This window comes from Fringilla coelebs (assembly GCF_963513975.1).
Source record: "Fringilla coelebs genome assembly, chromosome: 19".
In the NCBI taxonomy this organism is placed as follows: Eukaryota; Metazoa; Chordata; class Aves; order Passeriformes; family Fringillidae; genus Fringilla; species Fringilla coelebs.
In genome coordinates, this window is record NC_140045.1 from 3,158,171 (window position 1) to 3,178,146 (window position 19,976).

At 41.1% G+C, this 19,976-nt stretch overlaps 1 protein-coding gene across 3 annotated transcripts in view; it reads left to right on the plus strand.

The window, feature by feature from the left end:
- The window catches only part of PRKCA (protein kinase C alpha), a 141,775-nt gene that overhangs the window by 99,825 nt on the left and 21,974 nt on the right, over positions 1-19,976 (plus strand). The window contains exons 6-9 of one of the 3 annotated variants that reach the window (XM_084218545.1): positions 3,527-3,683; positions 3,778-3,912; positions 4,665-4,761; positions 11,735-11,764. In XM_084218545.1, the coding sequence (XP_084074671.1) occupies positions 3,527-3,683; positions 3,778-3,912; positions 4,665-4,761; positions 11,735-11,764 (419 nt within the window). Of the gene's footprint in view, positions 1-3,526; positions 3,684-3,777; positions 3,913-4,664; positions 4,762-11,734; positions 11,765-18,057; positions 18,082-19,976 lie in introns of all 3 variants that reach the window. The other 2 variants (XM_084218543.1, XM_084218544.1) reach the window with 2 other exon arrangements.

A 19,976-nucleotide genomic window follows, 5' to 3' on the forward strand; every position in this document is an offset into this window, starting at 1 on the left:
GTTTATGATCTCCATTAACAAGGAGGAGGGAAATGGCACATTTTGTCCATAATGCAAGTTGACAATTTTTTTCTGAGTTTTAGAAGAAAACCTGAGCAAGACTGGATTTGTTGGAGTCATGCTTCTCAATCCATGCTTCTCTTTGTTGTCTTTCTATCTGTGGGCTTTCTCAGTCCCCATTAAAAATCCAATCTGAATGAAATGTTAATGAATTTTCCTGGTGGCTTTCCTCAGTACAGAGATTGCTGTCATCCCTAATATTTATGGCAGAAAAGTGACATGCAGTATTTCAGGTTTCTACCCAAAGTGAGGCTGAACTGCACCCCTCTTGAACCTGCTCTAATTTCGAGTAACATCTCTGTCACAGTGTTGAGTTTAATTAACCAATAATCACCAAGCAGGATGAGATTGCTTGCTATGGTTACAATCAGAGCAGAATTCAGCTGCTGTACATTGATTTATTTTCGTGGAGTTATTTTTCATTTCACTTTCTCAACCACACACAAGAGTTGTTGCCTTTGGTGGGGAGGGGAATCTCTTCTCATGTCAATTCTGCAAGAGAAACCTGATCTGTCCTGTTAAAAATAGGGCACACTGAAGAGATGAACCACTTGGATGCTAATTCTTGATAAGCACTATTTAGCACAAGTATCATCACTCTGTTTCCTCAGGAAAAGAAGTGCTAAGTCAGTTGGAAAAAGATGTCTGAGGGTATTAATTATGCAGACAAAAGTACAAATGGGCCAGATATCTTAAACCAGGGAGTGAGATAATGACTTCGTTAGCAGCCTGCTTTTAGTACATGTTGCATTTTTCCTTCCCAATTAATCTTTGAGCTTCTCTTTTTTTGCATTTGGAGTTTTTTGGGGTTTTTTTCTATTTTCTGTGTTTGCTGCAGGAGAAAGCAGCAGTTTGACACATGCTGCCACGTCCTGCTGCTGCCAGAGCTGATTTGCAGCTTTTATCAGGGCTGGGCAGGGGTGCCTTTGTCCAGGGATCTGTCCTTGGCACAGCCTCCACATCCACCCAGCCCATCACTCCAAATTCTGTCTGTTCCATGCTGGGCCTCTGCAGGGAAAATTTAAACATAAAAGCTCATCCTGGAGATGGTAAAATTAAGCAGTTTTGTTCAGAGAATCTTAGCAGGAAAGTTACTAGTTTATTTTTAGGAAGCTGGTGAACACGTGGAGAGTTCTGCTCCCCACTTATGGCAAAGTACAGCCATATATTTTTATTTTAGAATAAAAATCAAAAAGTGGATTTTGAAGTAATATCTCCTTTGCCAAACCTGGCAGTGCAGTCACAAAAGCCATGCAGAGGAAGACTGAAAAAAAACCCCACCAAAAAAGCAATAAAAAACCCAAATATAGGATGAGAGAAAGCAGCTTGCACTGAAAGCTGTCACTTCATCCTTCACTTGCTTCATGGTTCTTAGTCCCTTTGGGATTGTAAATACTCAGCTAAAATAAGTTATTTAATCTCAGTGTTATTCCTTGGAAGTATTTGAAGATTCTTCTCAGTGCACTAAATTTTAAATATTGGGTGTTTCAGGGTTTTTTTCATGGGTTGAAATGAAATGTTTTTTCCAGCTGACCACAGGTGTGATGACCCCCAGAGGGCAAACTTAGAGTAAATGAGAGTGGGGACAATTTCTCTGGCCTGAAAGGAATCTATTCCCCAGCTGCAAACCCCTGTCAGCTTGACACACAGATTGTAGAAAAGTACAAATGAAATGGTCTGCAAGAAAAATGCAGGGTTCTGTTCTGTTCTTTTAACACACAGTGATTATTTCTGCTGATATAATTCTGTAAGAAATATACATAGTGAATAGAATTACACTTTATTCTAAAATTTTAGCCCATAAGCATTTTCTGTCTCTCCTTTTAAAACCAGAAATTTAAGAAACTTAATCAGTATCAACTGTTGGGTCAAGTTAATGTGGTTCATTTCCAGCCATGATCTAATTTCATTAATTAATTTACATCAGAGTATCTGTTCTGCATGAGAATTATCTTGACAAAGTAGAGTCTTCCAAAGCAGTAGCTCACATTCCTGTTCTCCTCTTATTCTATATATAAAATAATATCTCTGTTGTTTGGATGCCTTTTAACCTCCATGCTGGGAAAGAACAGAGAGAAATCCTGGGAAGATCTAGAATTTTGGGCTTGTAGTATGAAAATGCCATTTAAATCTGGGGGAAGAGGAGGACAATATCTTGAGCAAACAGTGAATATTTGTTGCTGAAGATCCTGACACCTTTTTTCTTTTTTTTTTTTTTTTAATTAGCTCTAACTGATTTTTAAATGGGTCTAAATTCCAAATTTCTGTAGCAAACACTTCTCATCAAGAAATACTAAGTTGCTTAATGGCTGATCTTTCCTAAATTTCCCTTCAGATTTGTTCAGTTAGGCAGGTGAATTTCAGAAAGCCCTCCTGAATGAAAGCAGTGGCTGAGGGCAGTGTCAGCCCTGGATAATCTCTCCAGTGGCTCTCAAAGGCTGAAATTCTCTCCTGCCTCAGGAGCCATGGCACCCCAAAGCTCCTTGCAGTCTTCCTTCAGAGGCACTTCTGACCTAGAGCTCTGTCACAAGGGAATTCCTGGCTGGAAGCTCTTTTCTGTCCCAAACAAGCCCTGGGGGTTGCTGCCCCCAAGTTTTGAGGATGCTCAGCTGTGAATTCCAAATTCCCCATCCCAGCCTGATCCCAGCTCATCACCTGGGATTGGCTTTCCCAGCATGAGGGAAATTCACCTTTTATTCTTCAGAATTCTTCTTCCAGGATGTGTAAGTGTTGCTCAGGTGTCTGCCAGAGGGAGGGCAGTGCTGGCTGGGCTCTCCCTTGGGGATTCCCTGCAGGTTCCTGAGTGTTCCCTCTCTCCCTGGGCATCAGCAACAGCTCCAGATCAATTAACTCACCTCGTTTCTGCCTTTGGCATTGTCAAAGGAGAAAGCTGCATGAGGATTTTTGGGAAGCTGGAGCTCCACTCGTGTTCCCTGCGCTTTTCCTTTGGTTGCTGTCATGACAATGCTCCCAAGGATTCCATCTGACAACTAATGAGCCGTGAATCCGTGGGAAGGGTGGTGCTAGAAACCTTCCAAAGAGGGCTTGTGTCAAACACCTGATCCCCTGCAATCCCCTGCGATCTGCCTGCGCCTCTCACAGTATTTGCCTCCTAATCTGTGGTTGTATAACCTAAGAGTGATGAGGGAACAAAAGCACAAAGAGTTGGTACCTGCTTAGAAAAATTACAGTGATGGATTTGGGTATTCAATCATTTTGCTGCAGGGAGAGCTGCCTGGAAGCTGTGTGTTGCTTGTGAATCACTCTTCTCTCCTGTCATTGCTCCCTGCTGTTCTTATAAATATCACTCAGTACAACCTTTCTTTACAACAAGTAGTTTCTCCCATGCCAAGTCTGACAGGTGGGTTTCACATCTTATTTATTTGTCAACGTGCTTCAGTAGCTCTGGCCTGACATGTAATTTCTTTTTTACGGTGATGTGTAATCCTGTGTTTTCCATTGACAGTGAGAGAAGCAAAAAACCTCATTCCCATGGATCCAAATGGACTTTCAGATCCTTATGTCAAACTGAAGCTCATCCCTGATCCTAAGAACGAAAGTAAACAAAAAACAAAAACCATCCGTTCTACCCTGAACCCAGACTGGAATGAGTCATTCACGTTGTGAGTGTAACACCCTGATTTCCTGGGGGGTCTTTGGATGCATTTCATTGTTTATTTGGGTGCTGACAGCTCCTCCATTCCTCTCCTTTTTTAGTAAATTAAAACCCACCGACAAAGATCGCCGGTTATCCGTGGAGGTCTGGGACTGGGATCGAACCACCAGGAATGATTTCATGGGGTCACTCTCTTTTGGGGTGTCAGAGCTTATGAAAATGCCAGCCAGTGGATGGTAAGAGTTTCTGAAAAGAGAGGGAGAGAATATATCACCAAAAGTTTTAAACTTGTCCTTTTTTTTATAATGTGATCTACCTTTTATTTGAGCTTTTCGCTGTGTTTCAGGCTATAAATTCACTGAGGTGCAACTAAAGCTAGGAAACACAGGCTATATATATCAAAAGGGGATAATAAAACAATTCCTTTTCTTTTATGGTGTTCCTGAAACTTCTGCTGGAGCCAGGAGCTGCTGCAAACTCAATTCTGTGAACACAGCCTTGTGATAGGAATTTTATTTTTATCTCCAATATGATGTGTTCAATACTCAGTGTATCATGTTATATATAGCTCTGCAAATTCAAAGCACATGGAAACTGATCTCATAAAATGCCACCTCATTACCTGCCAGGAGAGGGTAGAACTCATCACCTCTCAAAAAGGACATTTCTTCAAAGACAGTTGTGTAGGGTTATGGAAGCACTGGAGACAAAGGTTCCCCCTCAGGGTTGGTGTGTCCCATCAAATCCCAGGATGAGGGGTAAGAATCTCCTTGTCCATTAAAGTGCCTTGACAGATAGCTTGGGATGAAAGATCTGATTTCAGGTAAAATATATTCTATTTCTGAGTTTGCTTCAGGTCTTTGAGATCAGTTCTTTGCACACCTGTGACATTGATACAAACCACACACAAACAAAAAAATCAGATTTTTGAATCATATCAGGAAAAAAATATAAAGTCACCATTTTTTTTTCCTGAAATCTACCACAGGTACAAGCTGCTGAATCAAGAAGAGGGTGAATACTACAACGTTCCAATTCCAGATGCTGATGAAGATGGAAATGCAGAGCTCCGACAGAAGTTTGAGGTGAGGATTAAACACAGATGTGTGCAACTAAATATTGCATTTATTCTTCACTTCACTACCAAAAAAAAAAGAAATCTGTTAAATGATGCATATTTTAGAGTGCTCCTGTTTCTGTCCCTGTGACAGCTCTGTGTGTCTGTGGTTTTCTTGAAGATTGGACCAAATGGTTTAATTCAGACATGGCATCATTTTCCTGACAGTTCAGCTTCTCTGCTATGACACTTAGAAGTTGGTATTTTAAAATATGTTATGTCAAGTATATGGAATAATTTCAATGTCTTTTAACAATTGCTGCAAAATCTGCCAGCCTCTGTGCTGATATCTGCATTATTTGACAAATGAAATCCTCAGAAACAATGGTGGTTTAATACTTTGAATGTTTCACACTGTAACTTGGGGTGTTTTGAGAAAATACTTTCAATGTTCACACTTTGGAGCTTTAAAGTCTTTGCAGAAGGTTTTTATGTGAAGTCTGATCTCTGGAGTGTGGGGAAGGATGTTGATTTTTTTAAGGATCAGAGGTATTGCTGGGTATGTACAAATAAGAAAATCCACAGAAAAGTGATGCTTTTGCAGTGTCTTGCCTCCTGTGGTGCCAGCTGGAGAAGTTGGTAGCCACAGGAATGGTCTCATGTGCCACACAAAGGAGTTTTTTTTGTTAATGATCAGACTCTGCCTCTTCTGACAACCACAGCCAGAATTACAACAAAATATTTGCTGGCCACTGAGCCCAGGAGCAGGACAGGTATGGCCTGGGGTGGGAGGGGTTTGCTGGGGCAGCTCCTCTCCCCTGCCTGCTCTCCCAGCTGCACACACAGCCAGGAGCTGGAAATATTCCAGTCTGCACTTTACAACCTTAGCCAAGCTGTTTATCCAAACATAATGAATGTACCTGTTGTGCATAAACAAACCTGCCTGTTCCTTTCAACCTGAAATGGCAATTTTCTATGTTCACCATCAGGCAGAAATCTCCATTGTTATTATAAAAGATGGGTTAACCCACGAAAGTGAGGAAAAACGACACATGTTCAACTTGCAAGAAGGAAAAAGAAAAGGTGCTCCAATTTCTTCTGAACCCATTTGGATCAGCTCCCATGTTTGCAGCATGAACTATGATTTTTGTTACACATTTGAGAAGTATTTGAGCCTCCATTCCATTTTCCTTTCTTTACAGTCGTGATCTGACCAGTGTGATTTCATTTTGCTGCACTAGGTCATTTGCTATTCAAGATCATTTTTGGTTTTTATCCTCCCTAGCAAGAATAGCTTCAAAAGTAATTCTGTCCATGTTTCTGTGCATTATGCAGAGTCTGGAACTGGGTGGATATTTATACATATAGGAATAAAAATTTACTTGTTTTTTCTCAGGTCAGAGACAGCACAGAGACAAGTCACTAAAATTGTCCACTTAAAAATGTCAGATATTACATGCAGTGTGTTTGCATATTGAATTTACAGTCTCTGAGGTTGATTTTAATCCTGCTGTAAATAACTTTGGTTGCAGGAGGAACAGTCAGGGTTTATCCATGTCCTGCAATGAAGTGGAGTAGAAATCCTGAGAGGATTGATGTAAAACTACTGGACCTAGTCTCAGAGACAGCACCTTCACCAAGGGGCAGCTCTGTCTCAGAAATAATTAGTCTGTCTCAAAGTCTAATTAGTTCAGCCTCAGCACTGTGTATTTGAGGCTCTCCAGTTCTGGGCCAGTCTGCTTGGTGCTGTTTGAGTGGCTGAATTAATCCAGGGAAGGCAATGGGTCTTCAGCAGGCACACAGTGTCTCCAATAATTGTAATTTCCCAAGCTGGACAATGAGCAGCTTTAAAAGTGATGGTAAATGAGAGTATTGGTAGCTGAACAAAGCCTGGAATTGTCACGGGGCCAGGGCTGGTGTAATGTGGTGTTACAAGGCTGGAGGCTTTGGCTTCACCCTCTTTCCTTATCTCAAAGTTGATGTTGATGAGAAGGAGCACAGGGAAGCAGAACCCTCCATGGAATATTCCTCCTTGGTTTCAGGGAGCATCACTGGGGTGGCTTCTGAAAATTCACAGCACAGATGTCTGAATGGTGGAATTTCACTTGTTAGCTGTTCTGGTATGGCACAGAAGTGGTGCTGACTCTGATCATCTTTCCCTTTATTTCTGTTATCATTTATATCCTGCCTTCCACAGGCATCTTATTTTAGGTGCCCTGTAATAAGGAATAAGTAGACAGCACTGAGAAAAATGCTGCTATTTGTGACTTAATGACATCATCTAAATAAATATTGCCACTGTTCTAAAAGCAGCCTTGGAGCCTTACAGAAGAAGATTGCAGGTCTTGACTGTCACTTTCCTGGGGGAGTGAATTTGTCAGGAGATTAAAAATACAGATGGACCAAAGGGTCTCACTCTGCCACCTTCCCATTTATCAGTTTATGGAAGGAGTAACTCCAGAATTCTTCCCAATCCAATCTGCACTTGCAGTGCTTGGTCTATTTTTTGATGTGTGACCATGTGATTTGGTAGCCAAGCTACATTGATTTAACTTTGATTACAAAATGAAAACAATTTCCACAAAAATATTGCATTACTTATATCTAATACTTAAAATAAATAATGGTGGCCTTGAGAGTAAAGGGCTGTATACAAACCTAAGCTACACAAGAGCAGAAAAACTTTAGGATTAGGATTTCATTGTTTGATATTGAGGAAGAATAAGATTATTTTCAGTTTACAAAAGGCCAGAGAGCCAATAAATTTAGAATTTCTCTGATCTTGAAAATTTTAGGATGTTCAGAAAATTGACTTTGCCAATTTAACTAAACTTTAGAAATGTGGTAGGAAGACCTCCAAGACCCCTTAGGAGCTACCTCCCATTTAAATCAGAATTTTAAGAACATCTCCCTGCATCTATATTTCAGGCAGCTTTAAGATTTGGCCTCAAGCTCATTGATCTCAAACCATTTACACTGTACCATCACATCCTTCTTAGCACATCACCTTCACAGCCCAGATTTCTTCTGCAAATGTGGCTCTTAGCCACACAATCTCATGGAAGTGCTGCTTTGCTCACTGGACCTCCTGCCACTTATTCTTAATTCATTTATTCAGTGTAAATCTACAATAAAATATTATAAACTATAGTAATAATATAATATAATATAATATAATATAATATAATATAATATAATATAATATAATATAATATAATATAATATAATATAATATAATATAATATCTTAATAGCTAATATATCTTAATAAATAATATAATATCTTAATAAATAATATAATCTTTATAAAATACTCTAAAGATTATAAATAAGTAAATAATAATAGATTCAAACCTTCACTTCTATTTGTCACTGAATTACTGTAAAGGATTTGTCATGAGAAGTTTCCTCATGGCTCATTCTGCCACATCTGAATCAGCTGAAAAATTAATACCCAACCTTTGACCAGAATGGATTCTCTCCAACAAATGGGACCAAATTTGGAAAAGAAAGAATTGAGGATTGTGCTTTTTTTACTTTTTATATTTTATTGCAAGGATAATCTATGTATAATTTATATGAGCCTGTGCAGTGTATAGAAATAGAGGGATATTATGCAGAGATGCAATGCAGTATTTTCTACACAACAAATTATATTCAGTCTATGTATTTTCTGGATCTCATCTCTCACTAAAACTCACAAATCTATTATCTGCTCATTTAGCAGTGTGAGCAAATCAGTCCTCAGTGATTTATACATGATACATCATTATTAATATTTAGAGATAAAAATATACTCTTGTAGGAAGTGGAGGCAGGATAAAATCTGTCACTATTTTTCAGTTGCTTTTAACCTTTAGCTGTGAATTTTCTCTGTGGAATGGCATTATTTGTGGCCATCTCAAAATGAAACTCCCTTCTCACCAGGCATATTCAGAATAATTGTGGCTGCTCCATAATTGTCCGTGCTGAAGTTGCCATGGGAACTCCCAACAGTCCCAGGTGCCTCCATGGACCCAAACTAGGAAATCTTCTAACTGCAGCATCTACTCTTGGTTATGTACTTATTTCCTTCTTCCAGTTCTTTTCTAGTCAAAGAAAAAAGCAGAATGTTGAAATAATGCAACCTTCTGGTATTTTTTCCTACCTGGTTGTGATTTGAGGTGTGAGATGCCTTTGCCATTTAGGGCATCATTCCTTTTTTCCTGAACTTGGGGGGGAAAAATGTGCAAATGCTAAAACTTCTATTGTGGGAAGTTATTTGAGTTTGGTCAAGCCCTTTTTTATTTTTCCTGCTTAGTAAAGCACTTCTTGATACTTCAATATCACCTTAGAGTAATAATAGAATAACAGTGATATAAAAGCAGGCTGGTGAATTGCTCTGCGCTCTCTCCCCTTCTTTCCACATCACCAGCACTGGGAAATGTTACTAAAAATAAAGCAGCTGTTATGGTCCATGTAAAAGATTTTTTTAATTAAAGAAAGAACAGAGCAGCCATAACCCTCCCCCATGGGCACATTTGCTGAGCACGAGGTGTGCTGGTGATGGGAGCGGGATCGGGCACCGCACCCAGCGCTGGCAATTGCTGGAGGGAATGGGATTCTGCTCATAAAATCCTCATCTTTGAGCATCTCTGGGAAGATACACAATGCTCCTCCTGGTGCACACTCTTCACATGTCAGATGTGTTCTTTTGTTCTAATTATTTCCTTCAGTGGAGCTCTCTGGGTGGCTTTGACAGAAACAAAATCCTTCCCTTAATTTCTGAGAGCTCTGATTGCTGTCCCACCACAGGGACTGTCCCTGGACCCTGGGAGGGGACAAACATCCACATCCACATCCCTGGCTTTGAGTCCTGTTTGTGTGAGAGATCCCAGCTGCTCTGACTGTGGAATTGCTGATGCAGTTCCCTTTTGCAGCCCAGAAAGGAGCAGAGGGAGCAGAGCTGAGAGCAGGGTGGATGTCGTGTCTGAGCCCTGCAAGTGGTCAGTCAGTGATGACATTTTGGTGACCTCTCAGTGCTTCCAAACAGAACTATTGTTATGATCCTAAAGAAAATGTCTTCTAAAATGCCTTTTCATTATTGTGATCCTAAAGAAAATGTCTTCTGAAATACCTCCTTATTTAAAAGATAACAGGACGGATGTGGAGCTTGGCCATCAGGCTCAGTTATAAATACCTGGAACCTCTCCAGTCATTTCTGGGAGATATTTCTGCTCCTGAGCTCCTCCAGGATGCAGGGCAGCCCTTTGTTTGACCAAACTTGCGTGTTAATCCTTGTGCAGGCCTGAATTTGCAGCCCAGAAGCCTCAGGCTGTGTATCTGTGCACACACAGCTCATGTGGCTTTGCAGCATCAGTCTCTCCTTGTGGCAGCACAGCTGGTGTTAAACAGCACAGAAACTGTCCCCAGAGATCAAGGCACAACTACAACTGTCTGATGAGTTTTGTTGCTGTTACAGTCTAATGCTGAAAAACCTTTATTTTATTTATAATTTCTTCTCTGAACATCAGCACATCCGTTCAGATTGTTTCAGTGCAGACCCTGCATTTCTTAGCTCTTCACCACTCCTCTTAATTTTTTAAATCAATTTCTGTCTGCTTCATCAGAAAGGGGAAGGCCAGAACTTTCTTATTCTGGCATTTTTCTGATATTCACAAAAATTTAAGGTTAAAAGGACATAATATTTCTTTCCTTCACTAGTGGCCAGGACATCCTGGATCTGTCTTTATTCTGAGCTGGAGGGTGGGGGGAAATCTTGCAGTTGTATAGCCAGGGCCATAGCAGATACTCCAGGGACTGTTTCAGTGGCTTCTTAAGAGCCCAGTGAGTTTTCTAATTAAATCTGTCTTCATTCAAATTTTCATTCAAAAACAAACACACAACCACAAAGCCCCCAAGTCAAACTGTAGAGGAGCTTGTGATTTTGTCAATTTGTGAGTTAAGTTCTTCCAGGTCTCTGTAAAGTGTCATAAGGGCTGGGAAGGAAACATTACTTTTACATCTTTACCCCAGAGCTGTTGCACTGCAGTTTCTTTACTCTTTTTCTTTTTTTTTTTTTAATAAATAAAAGATATGGTCTCTTCCATATCTGTCTCTAACCAATATTCATTCCCACTTCGAAGCTTCAGGCAGGTCAGCAAAGGGAACATGGAAAGAAAAATAACATTGCTGACACTTCAAATTGCAAATGACAAGATGAAATTTACTTTTCAGGAAACAGAAACTAAGCCACACTGAAATCATGACCAGCCAAAATATCACTGGCACATCAATCCACACTCATTATGCATAAAGAGATATAAAAAGAAGAGCTGCTTTTTTTGGCCATGGCACTCATTCCTATTTTTAAATTGTGCATATTTAATCATTAGAGAATAGTTTGCAGCATTATAGAGATGCTGTTAGATGACTCCATCTGTTCTGTACTATAGTTTGGCAGGGGGAATTCCCATATGCAGTTGTCTGGAGGTTTCCCATCCACTCACCACAGCTCAGACTGGAGAACTTGAAATTCCTTAACTAGATGGCACAAATCTCTGCTTTCAGTTTGCTGATTTCCTTAAGGCTTTGCTCACTGCGTTGTGAATTGAGGTGAAGAATTTAAATAATCACGTTGATGGCAGGGTTCACTTATAAAAGTGAACTGTGTGCTGCAAAACAAGGCAGGGCTAAAAATCCCAGATCCCTGTGTGCTGTCCCCCCTGCTCAGGGCTGGGAGCCCCAGTGCCCCTGGCCAGCTGTGCACAGCTGGAGCCTCTGCCCGAGGCTGTTCCTGCATGGGCTGTGTGTGTGTCAGCTGGGGATCAGCACAGCCCCTGCCCCTGATGAACACCCTTTGATTTGTGCTGGGTTTGTTCTGTGCTTGACAGACGTGTCCATTTCTGTACTGCTGCTGCTGCCGTGTCTGTATTTGTTTATTTCTGCTGCTAATTGTGGTTGCTGGGCCGTGCCAGCCTGTTACTAACCACGCAGTGTTTCTCCCTCTCCTGTCTCTTCCAGGACTGTCATGTAAATATCCACTTCTTCAAGGTAGTTTTCTCCTTGGTGTTCTCTTCCACACAACCCCCTTTACCAGCATCTGAAGTTTCTTCAGTTTAATTTCATTCTCACTGGATTTTAAGGATGCACTTGTTTTATTTCCACTTGACACTTTTCTAATTGGTTTTAAAAAAAACAAAAAATTGAAGTATTATTTTAATTATCAATAAATAGTTGAAGTATATATCAATAAATAATTGACATCATACTTCATAATATTTCATATTCATGAAATATTTCATAAGTAATACTTCATAATAATGATATTTCATATCCATGAAATATTATGAAGTATAAATTTTTATTTATTAAAAAAAATTCAGTATGAAATACTCACAATTTATTCCATAATTTGTCATAAACTGATCCCCAGATTAGAATTTTACTAAAAAAAAAAAAAAAAAGAGTGATCAAACCTGAGCAGGTGCAGTGTGCCTTTCTTTTTGGAGGAATTAATTCAAGGAGTGCCACCTTCTCATGGAAAATGGAAAAAGGTGCATCTTTAATTTGAAAGACATTCATGGAACTTTAAGTAACTTCCACAGATAAAATAATGCTCATGGTCACTGTATATTTAAATAGATAAATTTAGAGCATGCATGCTTTATGATTTAACATAGTACATCTGTTGCTGGATGGTATTTGTTATATTGTAGGAGATATTACCCATGTGCACAGATGCTCTGATACCTGAAATACCAATTCACCTCTTTATTTCTCATTTTGCTCCTTTCACTGCTCCCCACATCACTGAGTTACTGCCATAAAAGTTGCATCTCAGCATTGAGAACTTACCTGTGTTTTGTTTATATTTGCATGTATCTCTAACTAATTATCTTGCTTTATGAGGGCAAAGGCCACTGGCCCAAACCACACTTGCAGTTTCATACATTGGTGAAGTTACAATTTTGATTCAAATTTGAAGCTCCTGTGCTGTAAACTGTGTTCTAAGAATCTAAGGTTATTGAAGCCATTATCATCTTCAAATTGGGTTTTTACAACTGAAGCTGACCTGGAGTACTTTGCATTATCCCTCAAGGCTTAAAATACTTAATTTAGAAAGCAAATTTTATTTTTTTAAGAGTTGTTTATATTATTAATGCATGATCTTAACAAATGTTCTAACACTGAACCAGAAAAATTAAACTAATCACTTTCCTTAACCTTGATTTTTTTATCTCAGAAAAGCCTGTGCAGAAGAGAACTGCCCTTCCTCAATCCTTTACACCTCTTCATTTTGAAAATAAAATCACCTGGTGGTTTCATTGGTGAAACTTTTCTTTCTGCTGGGAAGTTGGAACTTTCTCTGCTTACATGCATTTTTAAACCAGAGCAAAAGTCACCCTGATAAAATGCATCTGGCAGAAATAGGAAGTTTTGTCACCTCGTTGTAAAATCCAGGCCTTGAAGAGCACTGATAGAAGCTGACAAAAGTCCTTGGTTAATTCATGTTTCCACCATAGGAGTGCACCCAAAAAAAGGATTGCAGGGTTTCCCACAGCTGCTGCTTCACAGGCAAAATTCATGTTTAGTCCTGGTGGATTATAAACATGAATTCCTTCAGAGAAAGCTGCCATTCTGTTTCTATGGGGACACTCTGGAATTCAGGGTTTTTCGTGGAAAAAAATGCTTCCTTGTTTATTTTCTGTCTTTTCTCAGTAAATCAGCACAAATCCCCTGCCCTGCTGCTGGCAGTGAGGATGAGCCCTGAGCTCAGCCCAGGAGCATCCCTGGGGGGATCCTGGTCCAGGGGATCCCTGTGCCAGGAGCATCTCTGACCTGGGGGAGTCCCTGGCTCTGGGGCTGCTGGGGAGGTTCCATCCCCAGGTTTGCAGGGCTGGAACTGAAAGGGTGCAGCAGGAGCAAGTGAAGGAGGAAGGGCAGCATTCCTGAGGATAACACAACAATTCTGAGCTAGGAATGAGTAAAGGTACAGAAATCAATTTATAAGATCCCAGCAAATGGGAGATATTGTGAGTACTTGTGTATGGAATAATCTGACACTGGGAAGGGCCACACACCTATCCTGCTTTTTGTCCCACTGCAAAGTGTGTATTTAAACTGATTATTTCTCAACATCATGCAGAAAACACCTTCATCTGTGTGTGTGAGGGAGATAAATCATTTCAAAGCACATTAAGATTTGGATACAGAATCCCAAGGTTTTAAAATCAGTCCTGCTCTGCAGCTTTGAATGGCTGCTGGGATTTGATTGCAGGGATTTGCTCTAAGATCAGGGAAAACTGAAGTCCTTAAAAATTCTTTTAGAGCAGAATTTTAATTTTCTTTTTCCTTTTATTGAAATAAGGTTTATGCTTAAAAGCAAATTCCACACTCTAGGTTTTTTTATTATTGAAAACCAGCAGTAATTTGCATAATTAAAGAATGGAGGAGCATATAGAAAAGCAATTCTTCTTTTGACACTTAGGGCTTTGCTGTTGTAGCATCCTCTTTGCTTTTGGGGATTTTTATTACCACCACCACAGGATACTTCTGCAAAAATTCTTGAATATTATTCCTAGGCAGCCTCTTTAATTACATTTCATCTCGTTAGGCACTGCTCTGTTGCAGGGGAGAGAGTGTTTGGCAATAAAGGCAGGAAACAAAGTGGACTCAGGTGGCTGCAGGATTATTAAACAGATTAAACATGTTGACAGTGCCAAATGGGGAACTGGAAGCTCTTCCCTCTCTGGATTTCACAGCTCACACAGGCAGACATTGTTGTCCAGGGCAATATCCCCTGGAATTCCTGTCTGGGGATGCATCCATCCCTTTCCTAATGTCTTTCATAGTCCTTTGACTTCACTGTCTCCATTTTCTAGGGAATATGGTTACTTACCCCCACCTTGTGCCTGTTACATTGGGAATATTTTAGAAATTGTGTGTGCAGGTAGTTCACACAGCTCTAACTTCTATCCAGCAGGACAAAAAAAAAAAGATTAAGGAAAATAAATGAATTGGGAATGTTGTTACAAACCCATAAAAAGGTCTGTTGAGGAGCTCCCTGATATATTAAACTGTTGTCTTGTCCTTTCAGATTCCCTTTTTTCCTTTATCCTAAGTAAAGTTGAGGTTGAGAAAATAATTTCTCCTCAGAGTGAGAAACCACAAGAGGTCAGCAAAGAACAGGGAAAAGCTCCCAGAGCTGAGCTGGCTCCTGCAGAAAGCCTGAAAAGAAGGAAATCATCCACAATGTTTGTGTGTATATATCCTCAGAAAATACAGACCCGGTAATTTATTCCATAATTTCAGTCAAATTCAGTATAACATTTTTCACACGGCCCTTTATTCAAGTTTGATAACTGGCACTGATGAGAATTATCCCTCTAATCAAAATATTTTATAATTGCAGGTGTAAAAGCAGGTTCTGCTCTGCTCACCTCAGGATTGCTCAGCCCTGCACTTTGGTGGCTTCAGGAGTGGAATTCCCCTGTCCTTGGACATGCTTCCTGCAAAAGGCATTTTTAATCCTCTTCACAGCACAGCCCAGTCACAGCACAAATATTTGTTGCAGGCAAATCCTTTCAATAAATTTACTATTAGTAATTAACAGGGTAAATAGGAAACAATTTTAAGAGGAGGAGGAGAGGAAATAAAGGGAAAAGTAAGCTAAAGACATGAAATAGTTGGTATTAAAGTCCCAGGTAGAGATTTATCACCCACCTCATTTATGTCTCTATGAAACATCCCATTTGCCTTCATGCCTTTTTGCTAGCAATGGGAATGCTATGGGTTTTTTTTTTTCCCAGCTCTTTTTTCAATAACTATTTTAGCCATTGAAAGAAGAATGCATTTTCAGTTTGATATATTGTGGTTTTTACTAATTACATCCTAGTTCACCACAGTGACACTGCCATCATGAAAATGAATCTCAGAGTGCTGATAAACAGCTTTTTGGTTATTTACATCTCTTCAATGTTCCTCTTGCTGCAGAGAAGTGTTGCTGCAGTGTAAATTCCCCAAGGAATGGCTGAAATCCTTGTGTGAACCCCTTGAATCCTTGATGGTGTCCCTGTCCCAGGCACCTCCCTGTCTTCCAGCAAAACTCTGCTGATGAGTTACAAACAGGCCTTAGGTTATGGCATGAAGATTAAACTCAGCCTGGTGAAGCATTAGGTCTTGCTGGGGCTTAGAAATGGACTCCTCTCATTTCAAATTCTCAGCATCCTGGTAATTAAGTTGTGGAAAGTAGGAAATTGATAGTCTATCATAGCATCTATAATTACATGGAATTGGAAATGCAATAATGTAAGAAACAAGCTGCCACAATGACAGAGAACATTTCACTGAATGGGGGGGGGGGTGTTCTTCCAGATTTGGACTTGAAATTTATTGGATTTGTTTGCTTTATTAAAGGCTTGCTAATGGCTCAACACATTGATCAAAGTTCCCACTTTGTGCGTACATGACTGGAAACCTGAACGGCTCCTTCCTTGAGACTTGGATAAATCATTATTATTTCAGTTTTCCCATCCTTAGTCTGAGCTTTGCTGGTTCTGGCAGTGACATCTTCTGAGGTTTGTGTGAGATCTGAGCTGCTCTGATGCTCCTTGTGCAGGCAGCCACAGGCAGAACTGAGCATTCATTTCACACGCGCAGCCCCCCGGGCTGGAGTAGCGAAGCTGGAATTTGACTGTCCAGGCTGTTCCATCCTCACTTCTCACCATCCATTTGGCCATTTTTCTCAGTGATATGGAGACTGTTACCTGCAATGGCTTTGGGCTGAATCCAGAGTTAGGAGCAGAAACCCTGGCTGCAGGTGTGGCAGTGTGAGGTGGCTGATTCCTTCACCCAGGGACATCTGAGGAGCACCTGTGGGTCTGGCAAAGAACTGCTGAGAACTTGTTGCCACATGAGAAGCAGGGATTTTGTTGGAATTTTTAGAGGGATTAAGTCATGGCAAGGAGACATTCCTGCTCCACAAATCTCAGTTCTTGGGTTGTCCAGGGAAGCTGTGGCTGCCCCTGGATCCCTGGAAATGCCCAAGGCCAGGTTGGATGGGGCTTGGAGCAGCCTGGGATGGTGGAAGGTGTCCCTGCCATGGCAGGGGGTGGGATGAGATGATCTGTAAGGTGCATTCCAGCCCAGACTGTTCAGTGATTCTGTCACTGAGACAAGCCCTGTGCAGTCACTCCTTGGCCCTCTGGGCCTCCTGCAGAGCTCTGGTTCCATCATGCACTCACTGTTCTCTGCACAGGCAGAGCAGGGGTGGTGGGTGGCACCTGGAAAGATGAGCAGGGAATGCTGGCATCCATGTGGAGCAGAATCCAGAACACTCAGCTGCTGGGAGCAGAGCTCTGGATTTACCTCCCAGGTAAATCCAGTGGGGCCAGTAAATAAAGGATGGAGTGTGGCTCTCCACACAGCACTCTGCTCATGTGATGGGAATTCAGCATTGTTGGTAAATATTTTTTCATTTATCACTTTTTCCTCTTGAAAATGTGGTGCCAGGGATGATCCTGCTGGCATCTGGGAACTCCCTGGGAGTGAGTTTCCCTGACAACCGAGGAGCACCTCCTCTGTTGAGCTGCACACAGGCTTTGTGCTGGCTTGGATGTCTGACCCTGGCAGAGGGGTTGGGTTTCTCCCTCCTGAAGCTGTGCCTGGGGGTAGGAGGGGATGGCTGTGAGTTTGGATCCTGGTGTTTGTTTCCCATGTGGGAGCAAAGCCAATCTCACCCAGCAGCAGAGAAGCAGTGGAGGAGAGCAGTGCAAGGTGTTAAAGCACTGACATCTTGGATGGAGACTCAAAAGATTGGGACTAAGGAAGGGAATTTTGTATTTTTTTATTTTTAATCCTCACAACTTTTATTTATTATTGGTTAATGTGGAAAATGACCAATTCAGTCTTTTAGCTCTGTAATTCCTAAGATTCTTTACTACAGATACACACAGAGGGCAGAAGAGCCAACATTCAGATTTATTGCTTTGTCCTATTCAATTTTCTTCACAGGGGAAAACCAGAAAGTTTTGAAAAGAGTCATCAAGAGTTACTGCAATTGCTATAAAAAATGAAGAATTACTATTCCCTAAATCACTTCTGTTTATTCTTTGCATCACACTTCTCATTACATTTTGGATAACTTTTTTCCTATTTAATTAAAAGTACAATTGTTACTCTTAGATTAAAAGCGTTTTTACTTGGAAACCTGAGATATCTTTTCCAAAAAGCTCCTCCCAAATTCCCAGAGTCTCTCCAGTGTAGCACACTGTAATTTCTTAGCACTCAATGGAGAAGTGAGAGTTTGGGCTGAATATAAAGATGTGTCTCACCTGTGGTTTCAGGGTAAAAGAACTGGCCGAGATAAGGTGCGTCCAAAGCAGAGGAAGTAAGATGATGTGCATGTCTTGTTTTCTTTTTAGATTAACTTTCCTGCTCCCAGTGCAGACTAATTTATCTTTAACATTCTGTTTTCCTGGCTGGTTTGCTGCAAGCTGGCTTTGTTGTAACAATACTGTGTTTTTATCTGAGATAATAAGCCAAGGAGTTGGAATGTGGATTGAAAATTAATCCAGGGCCTGGAATGCTGTCTTCAACTTCAGCAAGTTTTAATATCCATAAAGAATAAAAGGGGGTTCAAATAGGATTCTGTGATTTTCAATTTTAGTCATGGTAGGAAAGGCAAAATATCAGTCTTTTCCAATCAGCTTTTAGGAATAATTTGAGTTTATGTCCCTTCTGTAGCTGCAAAATTGGTTTTGCTCTGGCAGTTGGGAAGAGGATATTGGCTGCATGGCATTTTCTGTCTGCAACAGCCAAGGTGTTTCAGATATAAAACTCATGATAGAGCTCAGTGAAATGTCTTGAAATCCTCACTCTATTTCCACTAGGACCTTAAGCCAAAAAGCAGGAACAGGAATTCACATGCCAAATATGAAGAAGGGGTTTTTGCATGCTTCTGAGAGGATGGTGGCTGGCCAAGGTGATGGGAAATAAACATCTTTGATAAGATTATGATAATCTCATGAGTTCTTGCCACTTTGGGACTGTGTGCTTCCTTTGAGTCAGTCTGGTTGTTCCCCTGCATTCCCTGGCTGCCCTGTCCCTGGTTTTCCAGCTGGTTTGCAGCAGGGGTCTCTTCTCTGTCCAGCCCTCCCACGGCAGCTCAGCCAGGGGATGCCCAGGATTGTCACCATCCCAGGTCACTCATCCATAAACTCCTGCCCTGTTCACCTCCTGCCTGCTCAGACAGCTCAGAGCCCACCTGAGCACACAGGAGGAACCCCTGAGGAACACAGGAGGAATTTTTGTTCTCCTCAAAAATCTGCAAAAGGAGATTCTCAAACTCTGATGTCTAACTTAAAAAAAGCTGAAAAGTGGGACTGAGGGGAGCATGTCTGTTGCTCCTTGAATCTGAGTGCTCAGAGGATGCAGGGAGGCCTTGGCTGGGTTCTCAAATATTATTTTAAGATCCTGCCTTCAGATCCTGACAATTCCAGCCCATGTTGACTCCGAGTGAGTGCAGTGCCTCCAGCTCTGGAGCCAGCAGCAGGCACAGGAGCCTGCTGGTGAACCTGCCATGCTTTTTTATGGAAACAGTGCTGGAAACCCTGGAGCCTGGGATTGCACTCCCTGCCTGCTTGGCAGGTTTGCACCTGAAAAAAGAAAATGGCCTTGGAACAAAATTTGATTTTTGTTTGGAATTACGCATTTTTCAAACAAACTGCCAACACCCTGCCCAGGGGGTTTAAAGGTGTAAGAAATAAAGCTGGTGCTGCCCATTCAGAGCCTGATTTGGATCTCCATTACTCAGTGAAAAGGAGGATATTGAAATTGCTTTGTGCATGAGAAAAGCAAGATCTTTATCTGAGATCCCATTTGTGGAGCATCACAAAGGCATGGCCAGCAAAGCTGCTCCCTTGAGCCACATCTTTATCTTGTACAAAAGACGGATATTGGGATTTTGGGGGGTTTTTTTCCCTTGTTTTGCTCATGGCTCAATCTTGGTGGCCTCAAGAGGAGCTTTGTGCTGCCAAAGAGCTCCAGCACAGATTTGTCCCAGCAGCCAACCCTGCCCTGGGAACATCCCTTGCAGACCCAGGGATTTAAGCTGACATCCAGCACTGGCTCTCCCTAAATGTTTGCACAGCACCTGATCCTGACCAGCATCTCCAAGTGCTGCTTTCATGCAAACAAATAATAACATTGCTGTGGAGGAGCTTCCCCATTCTAAGCTGTATTGCAAGTTTTTTAATAAAGAGAT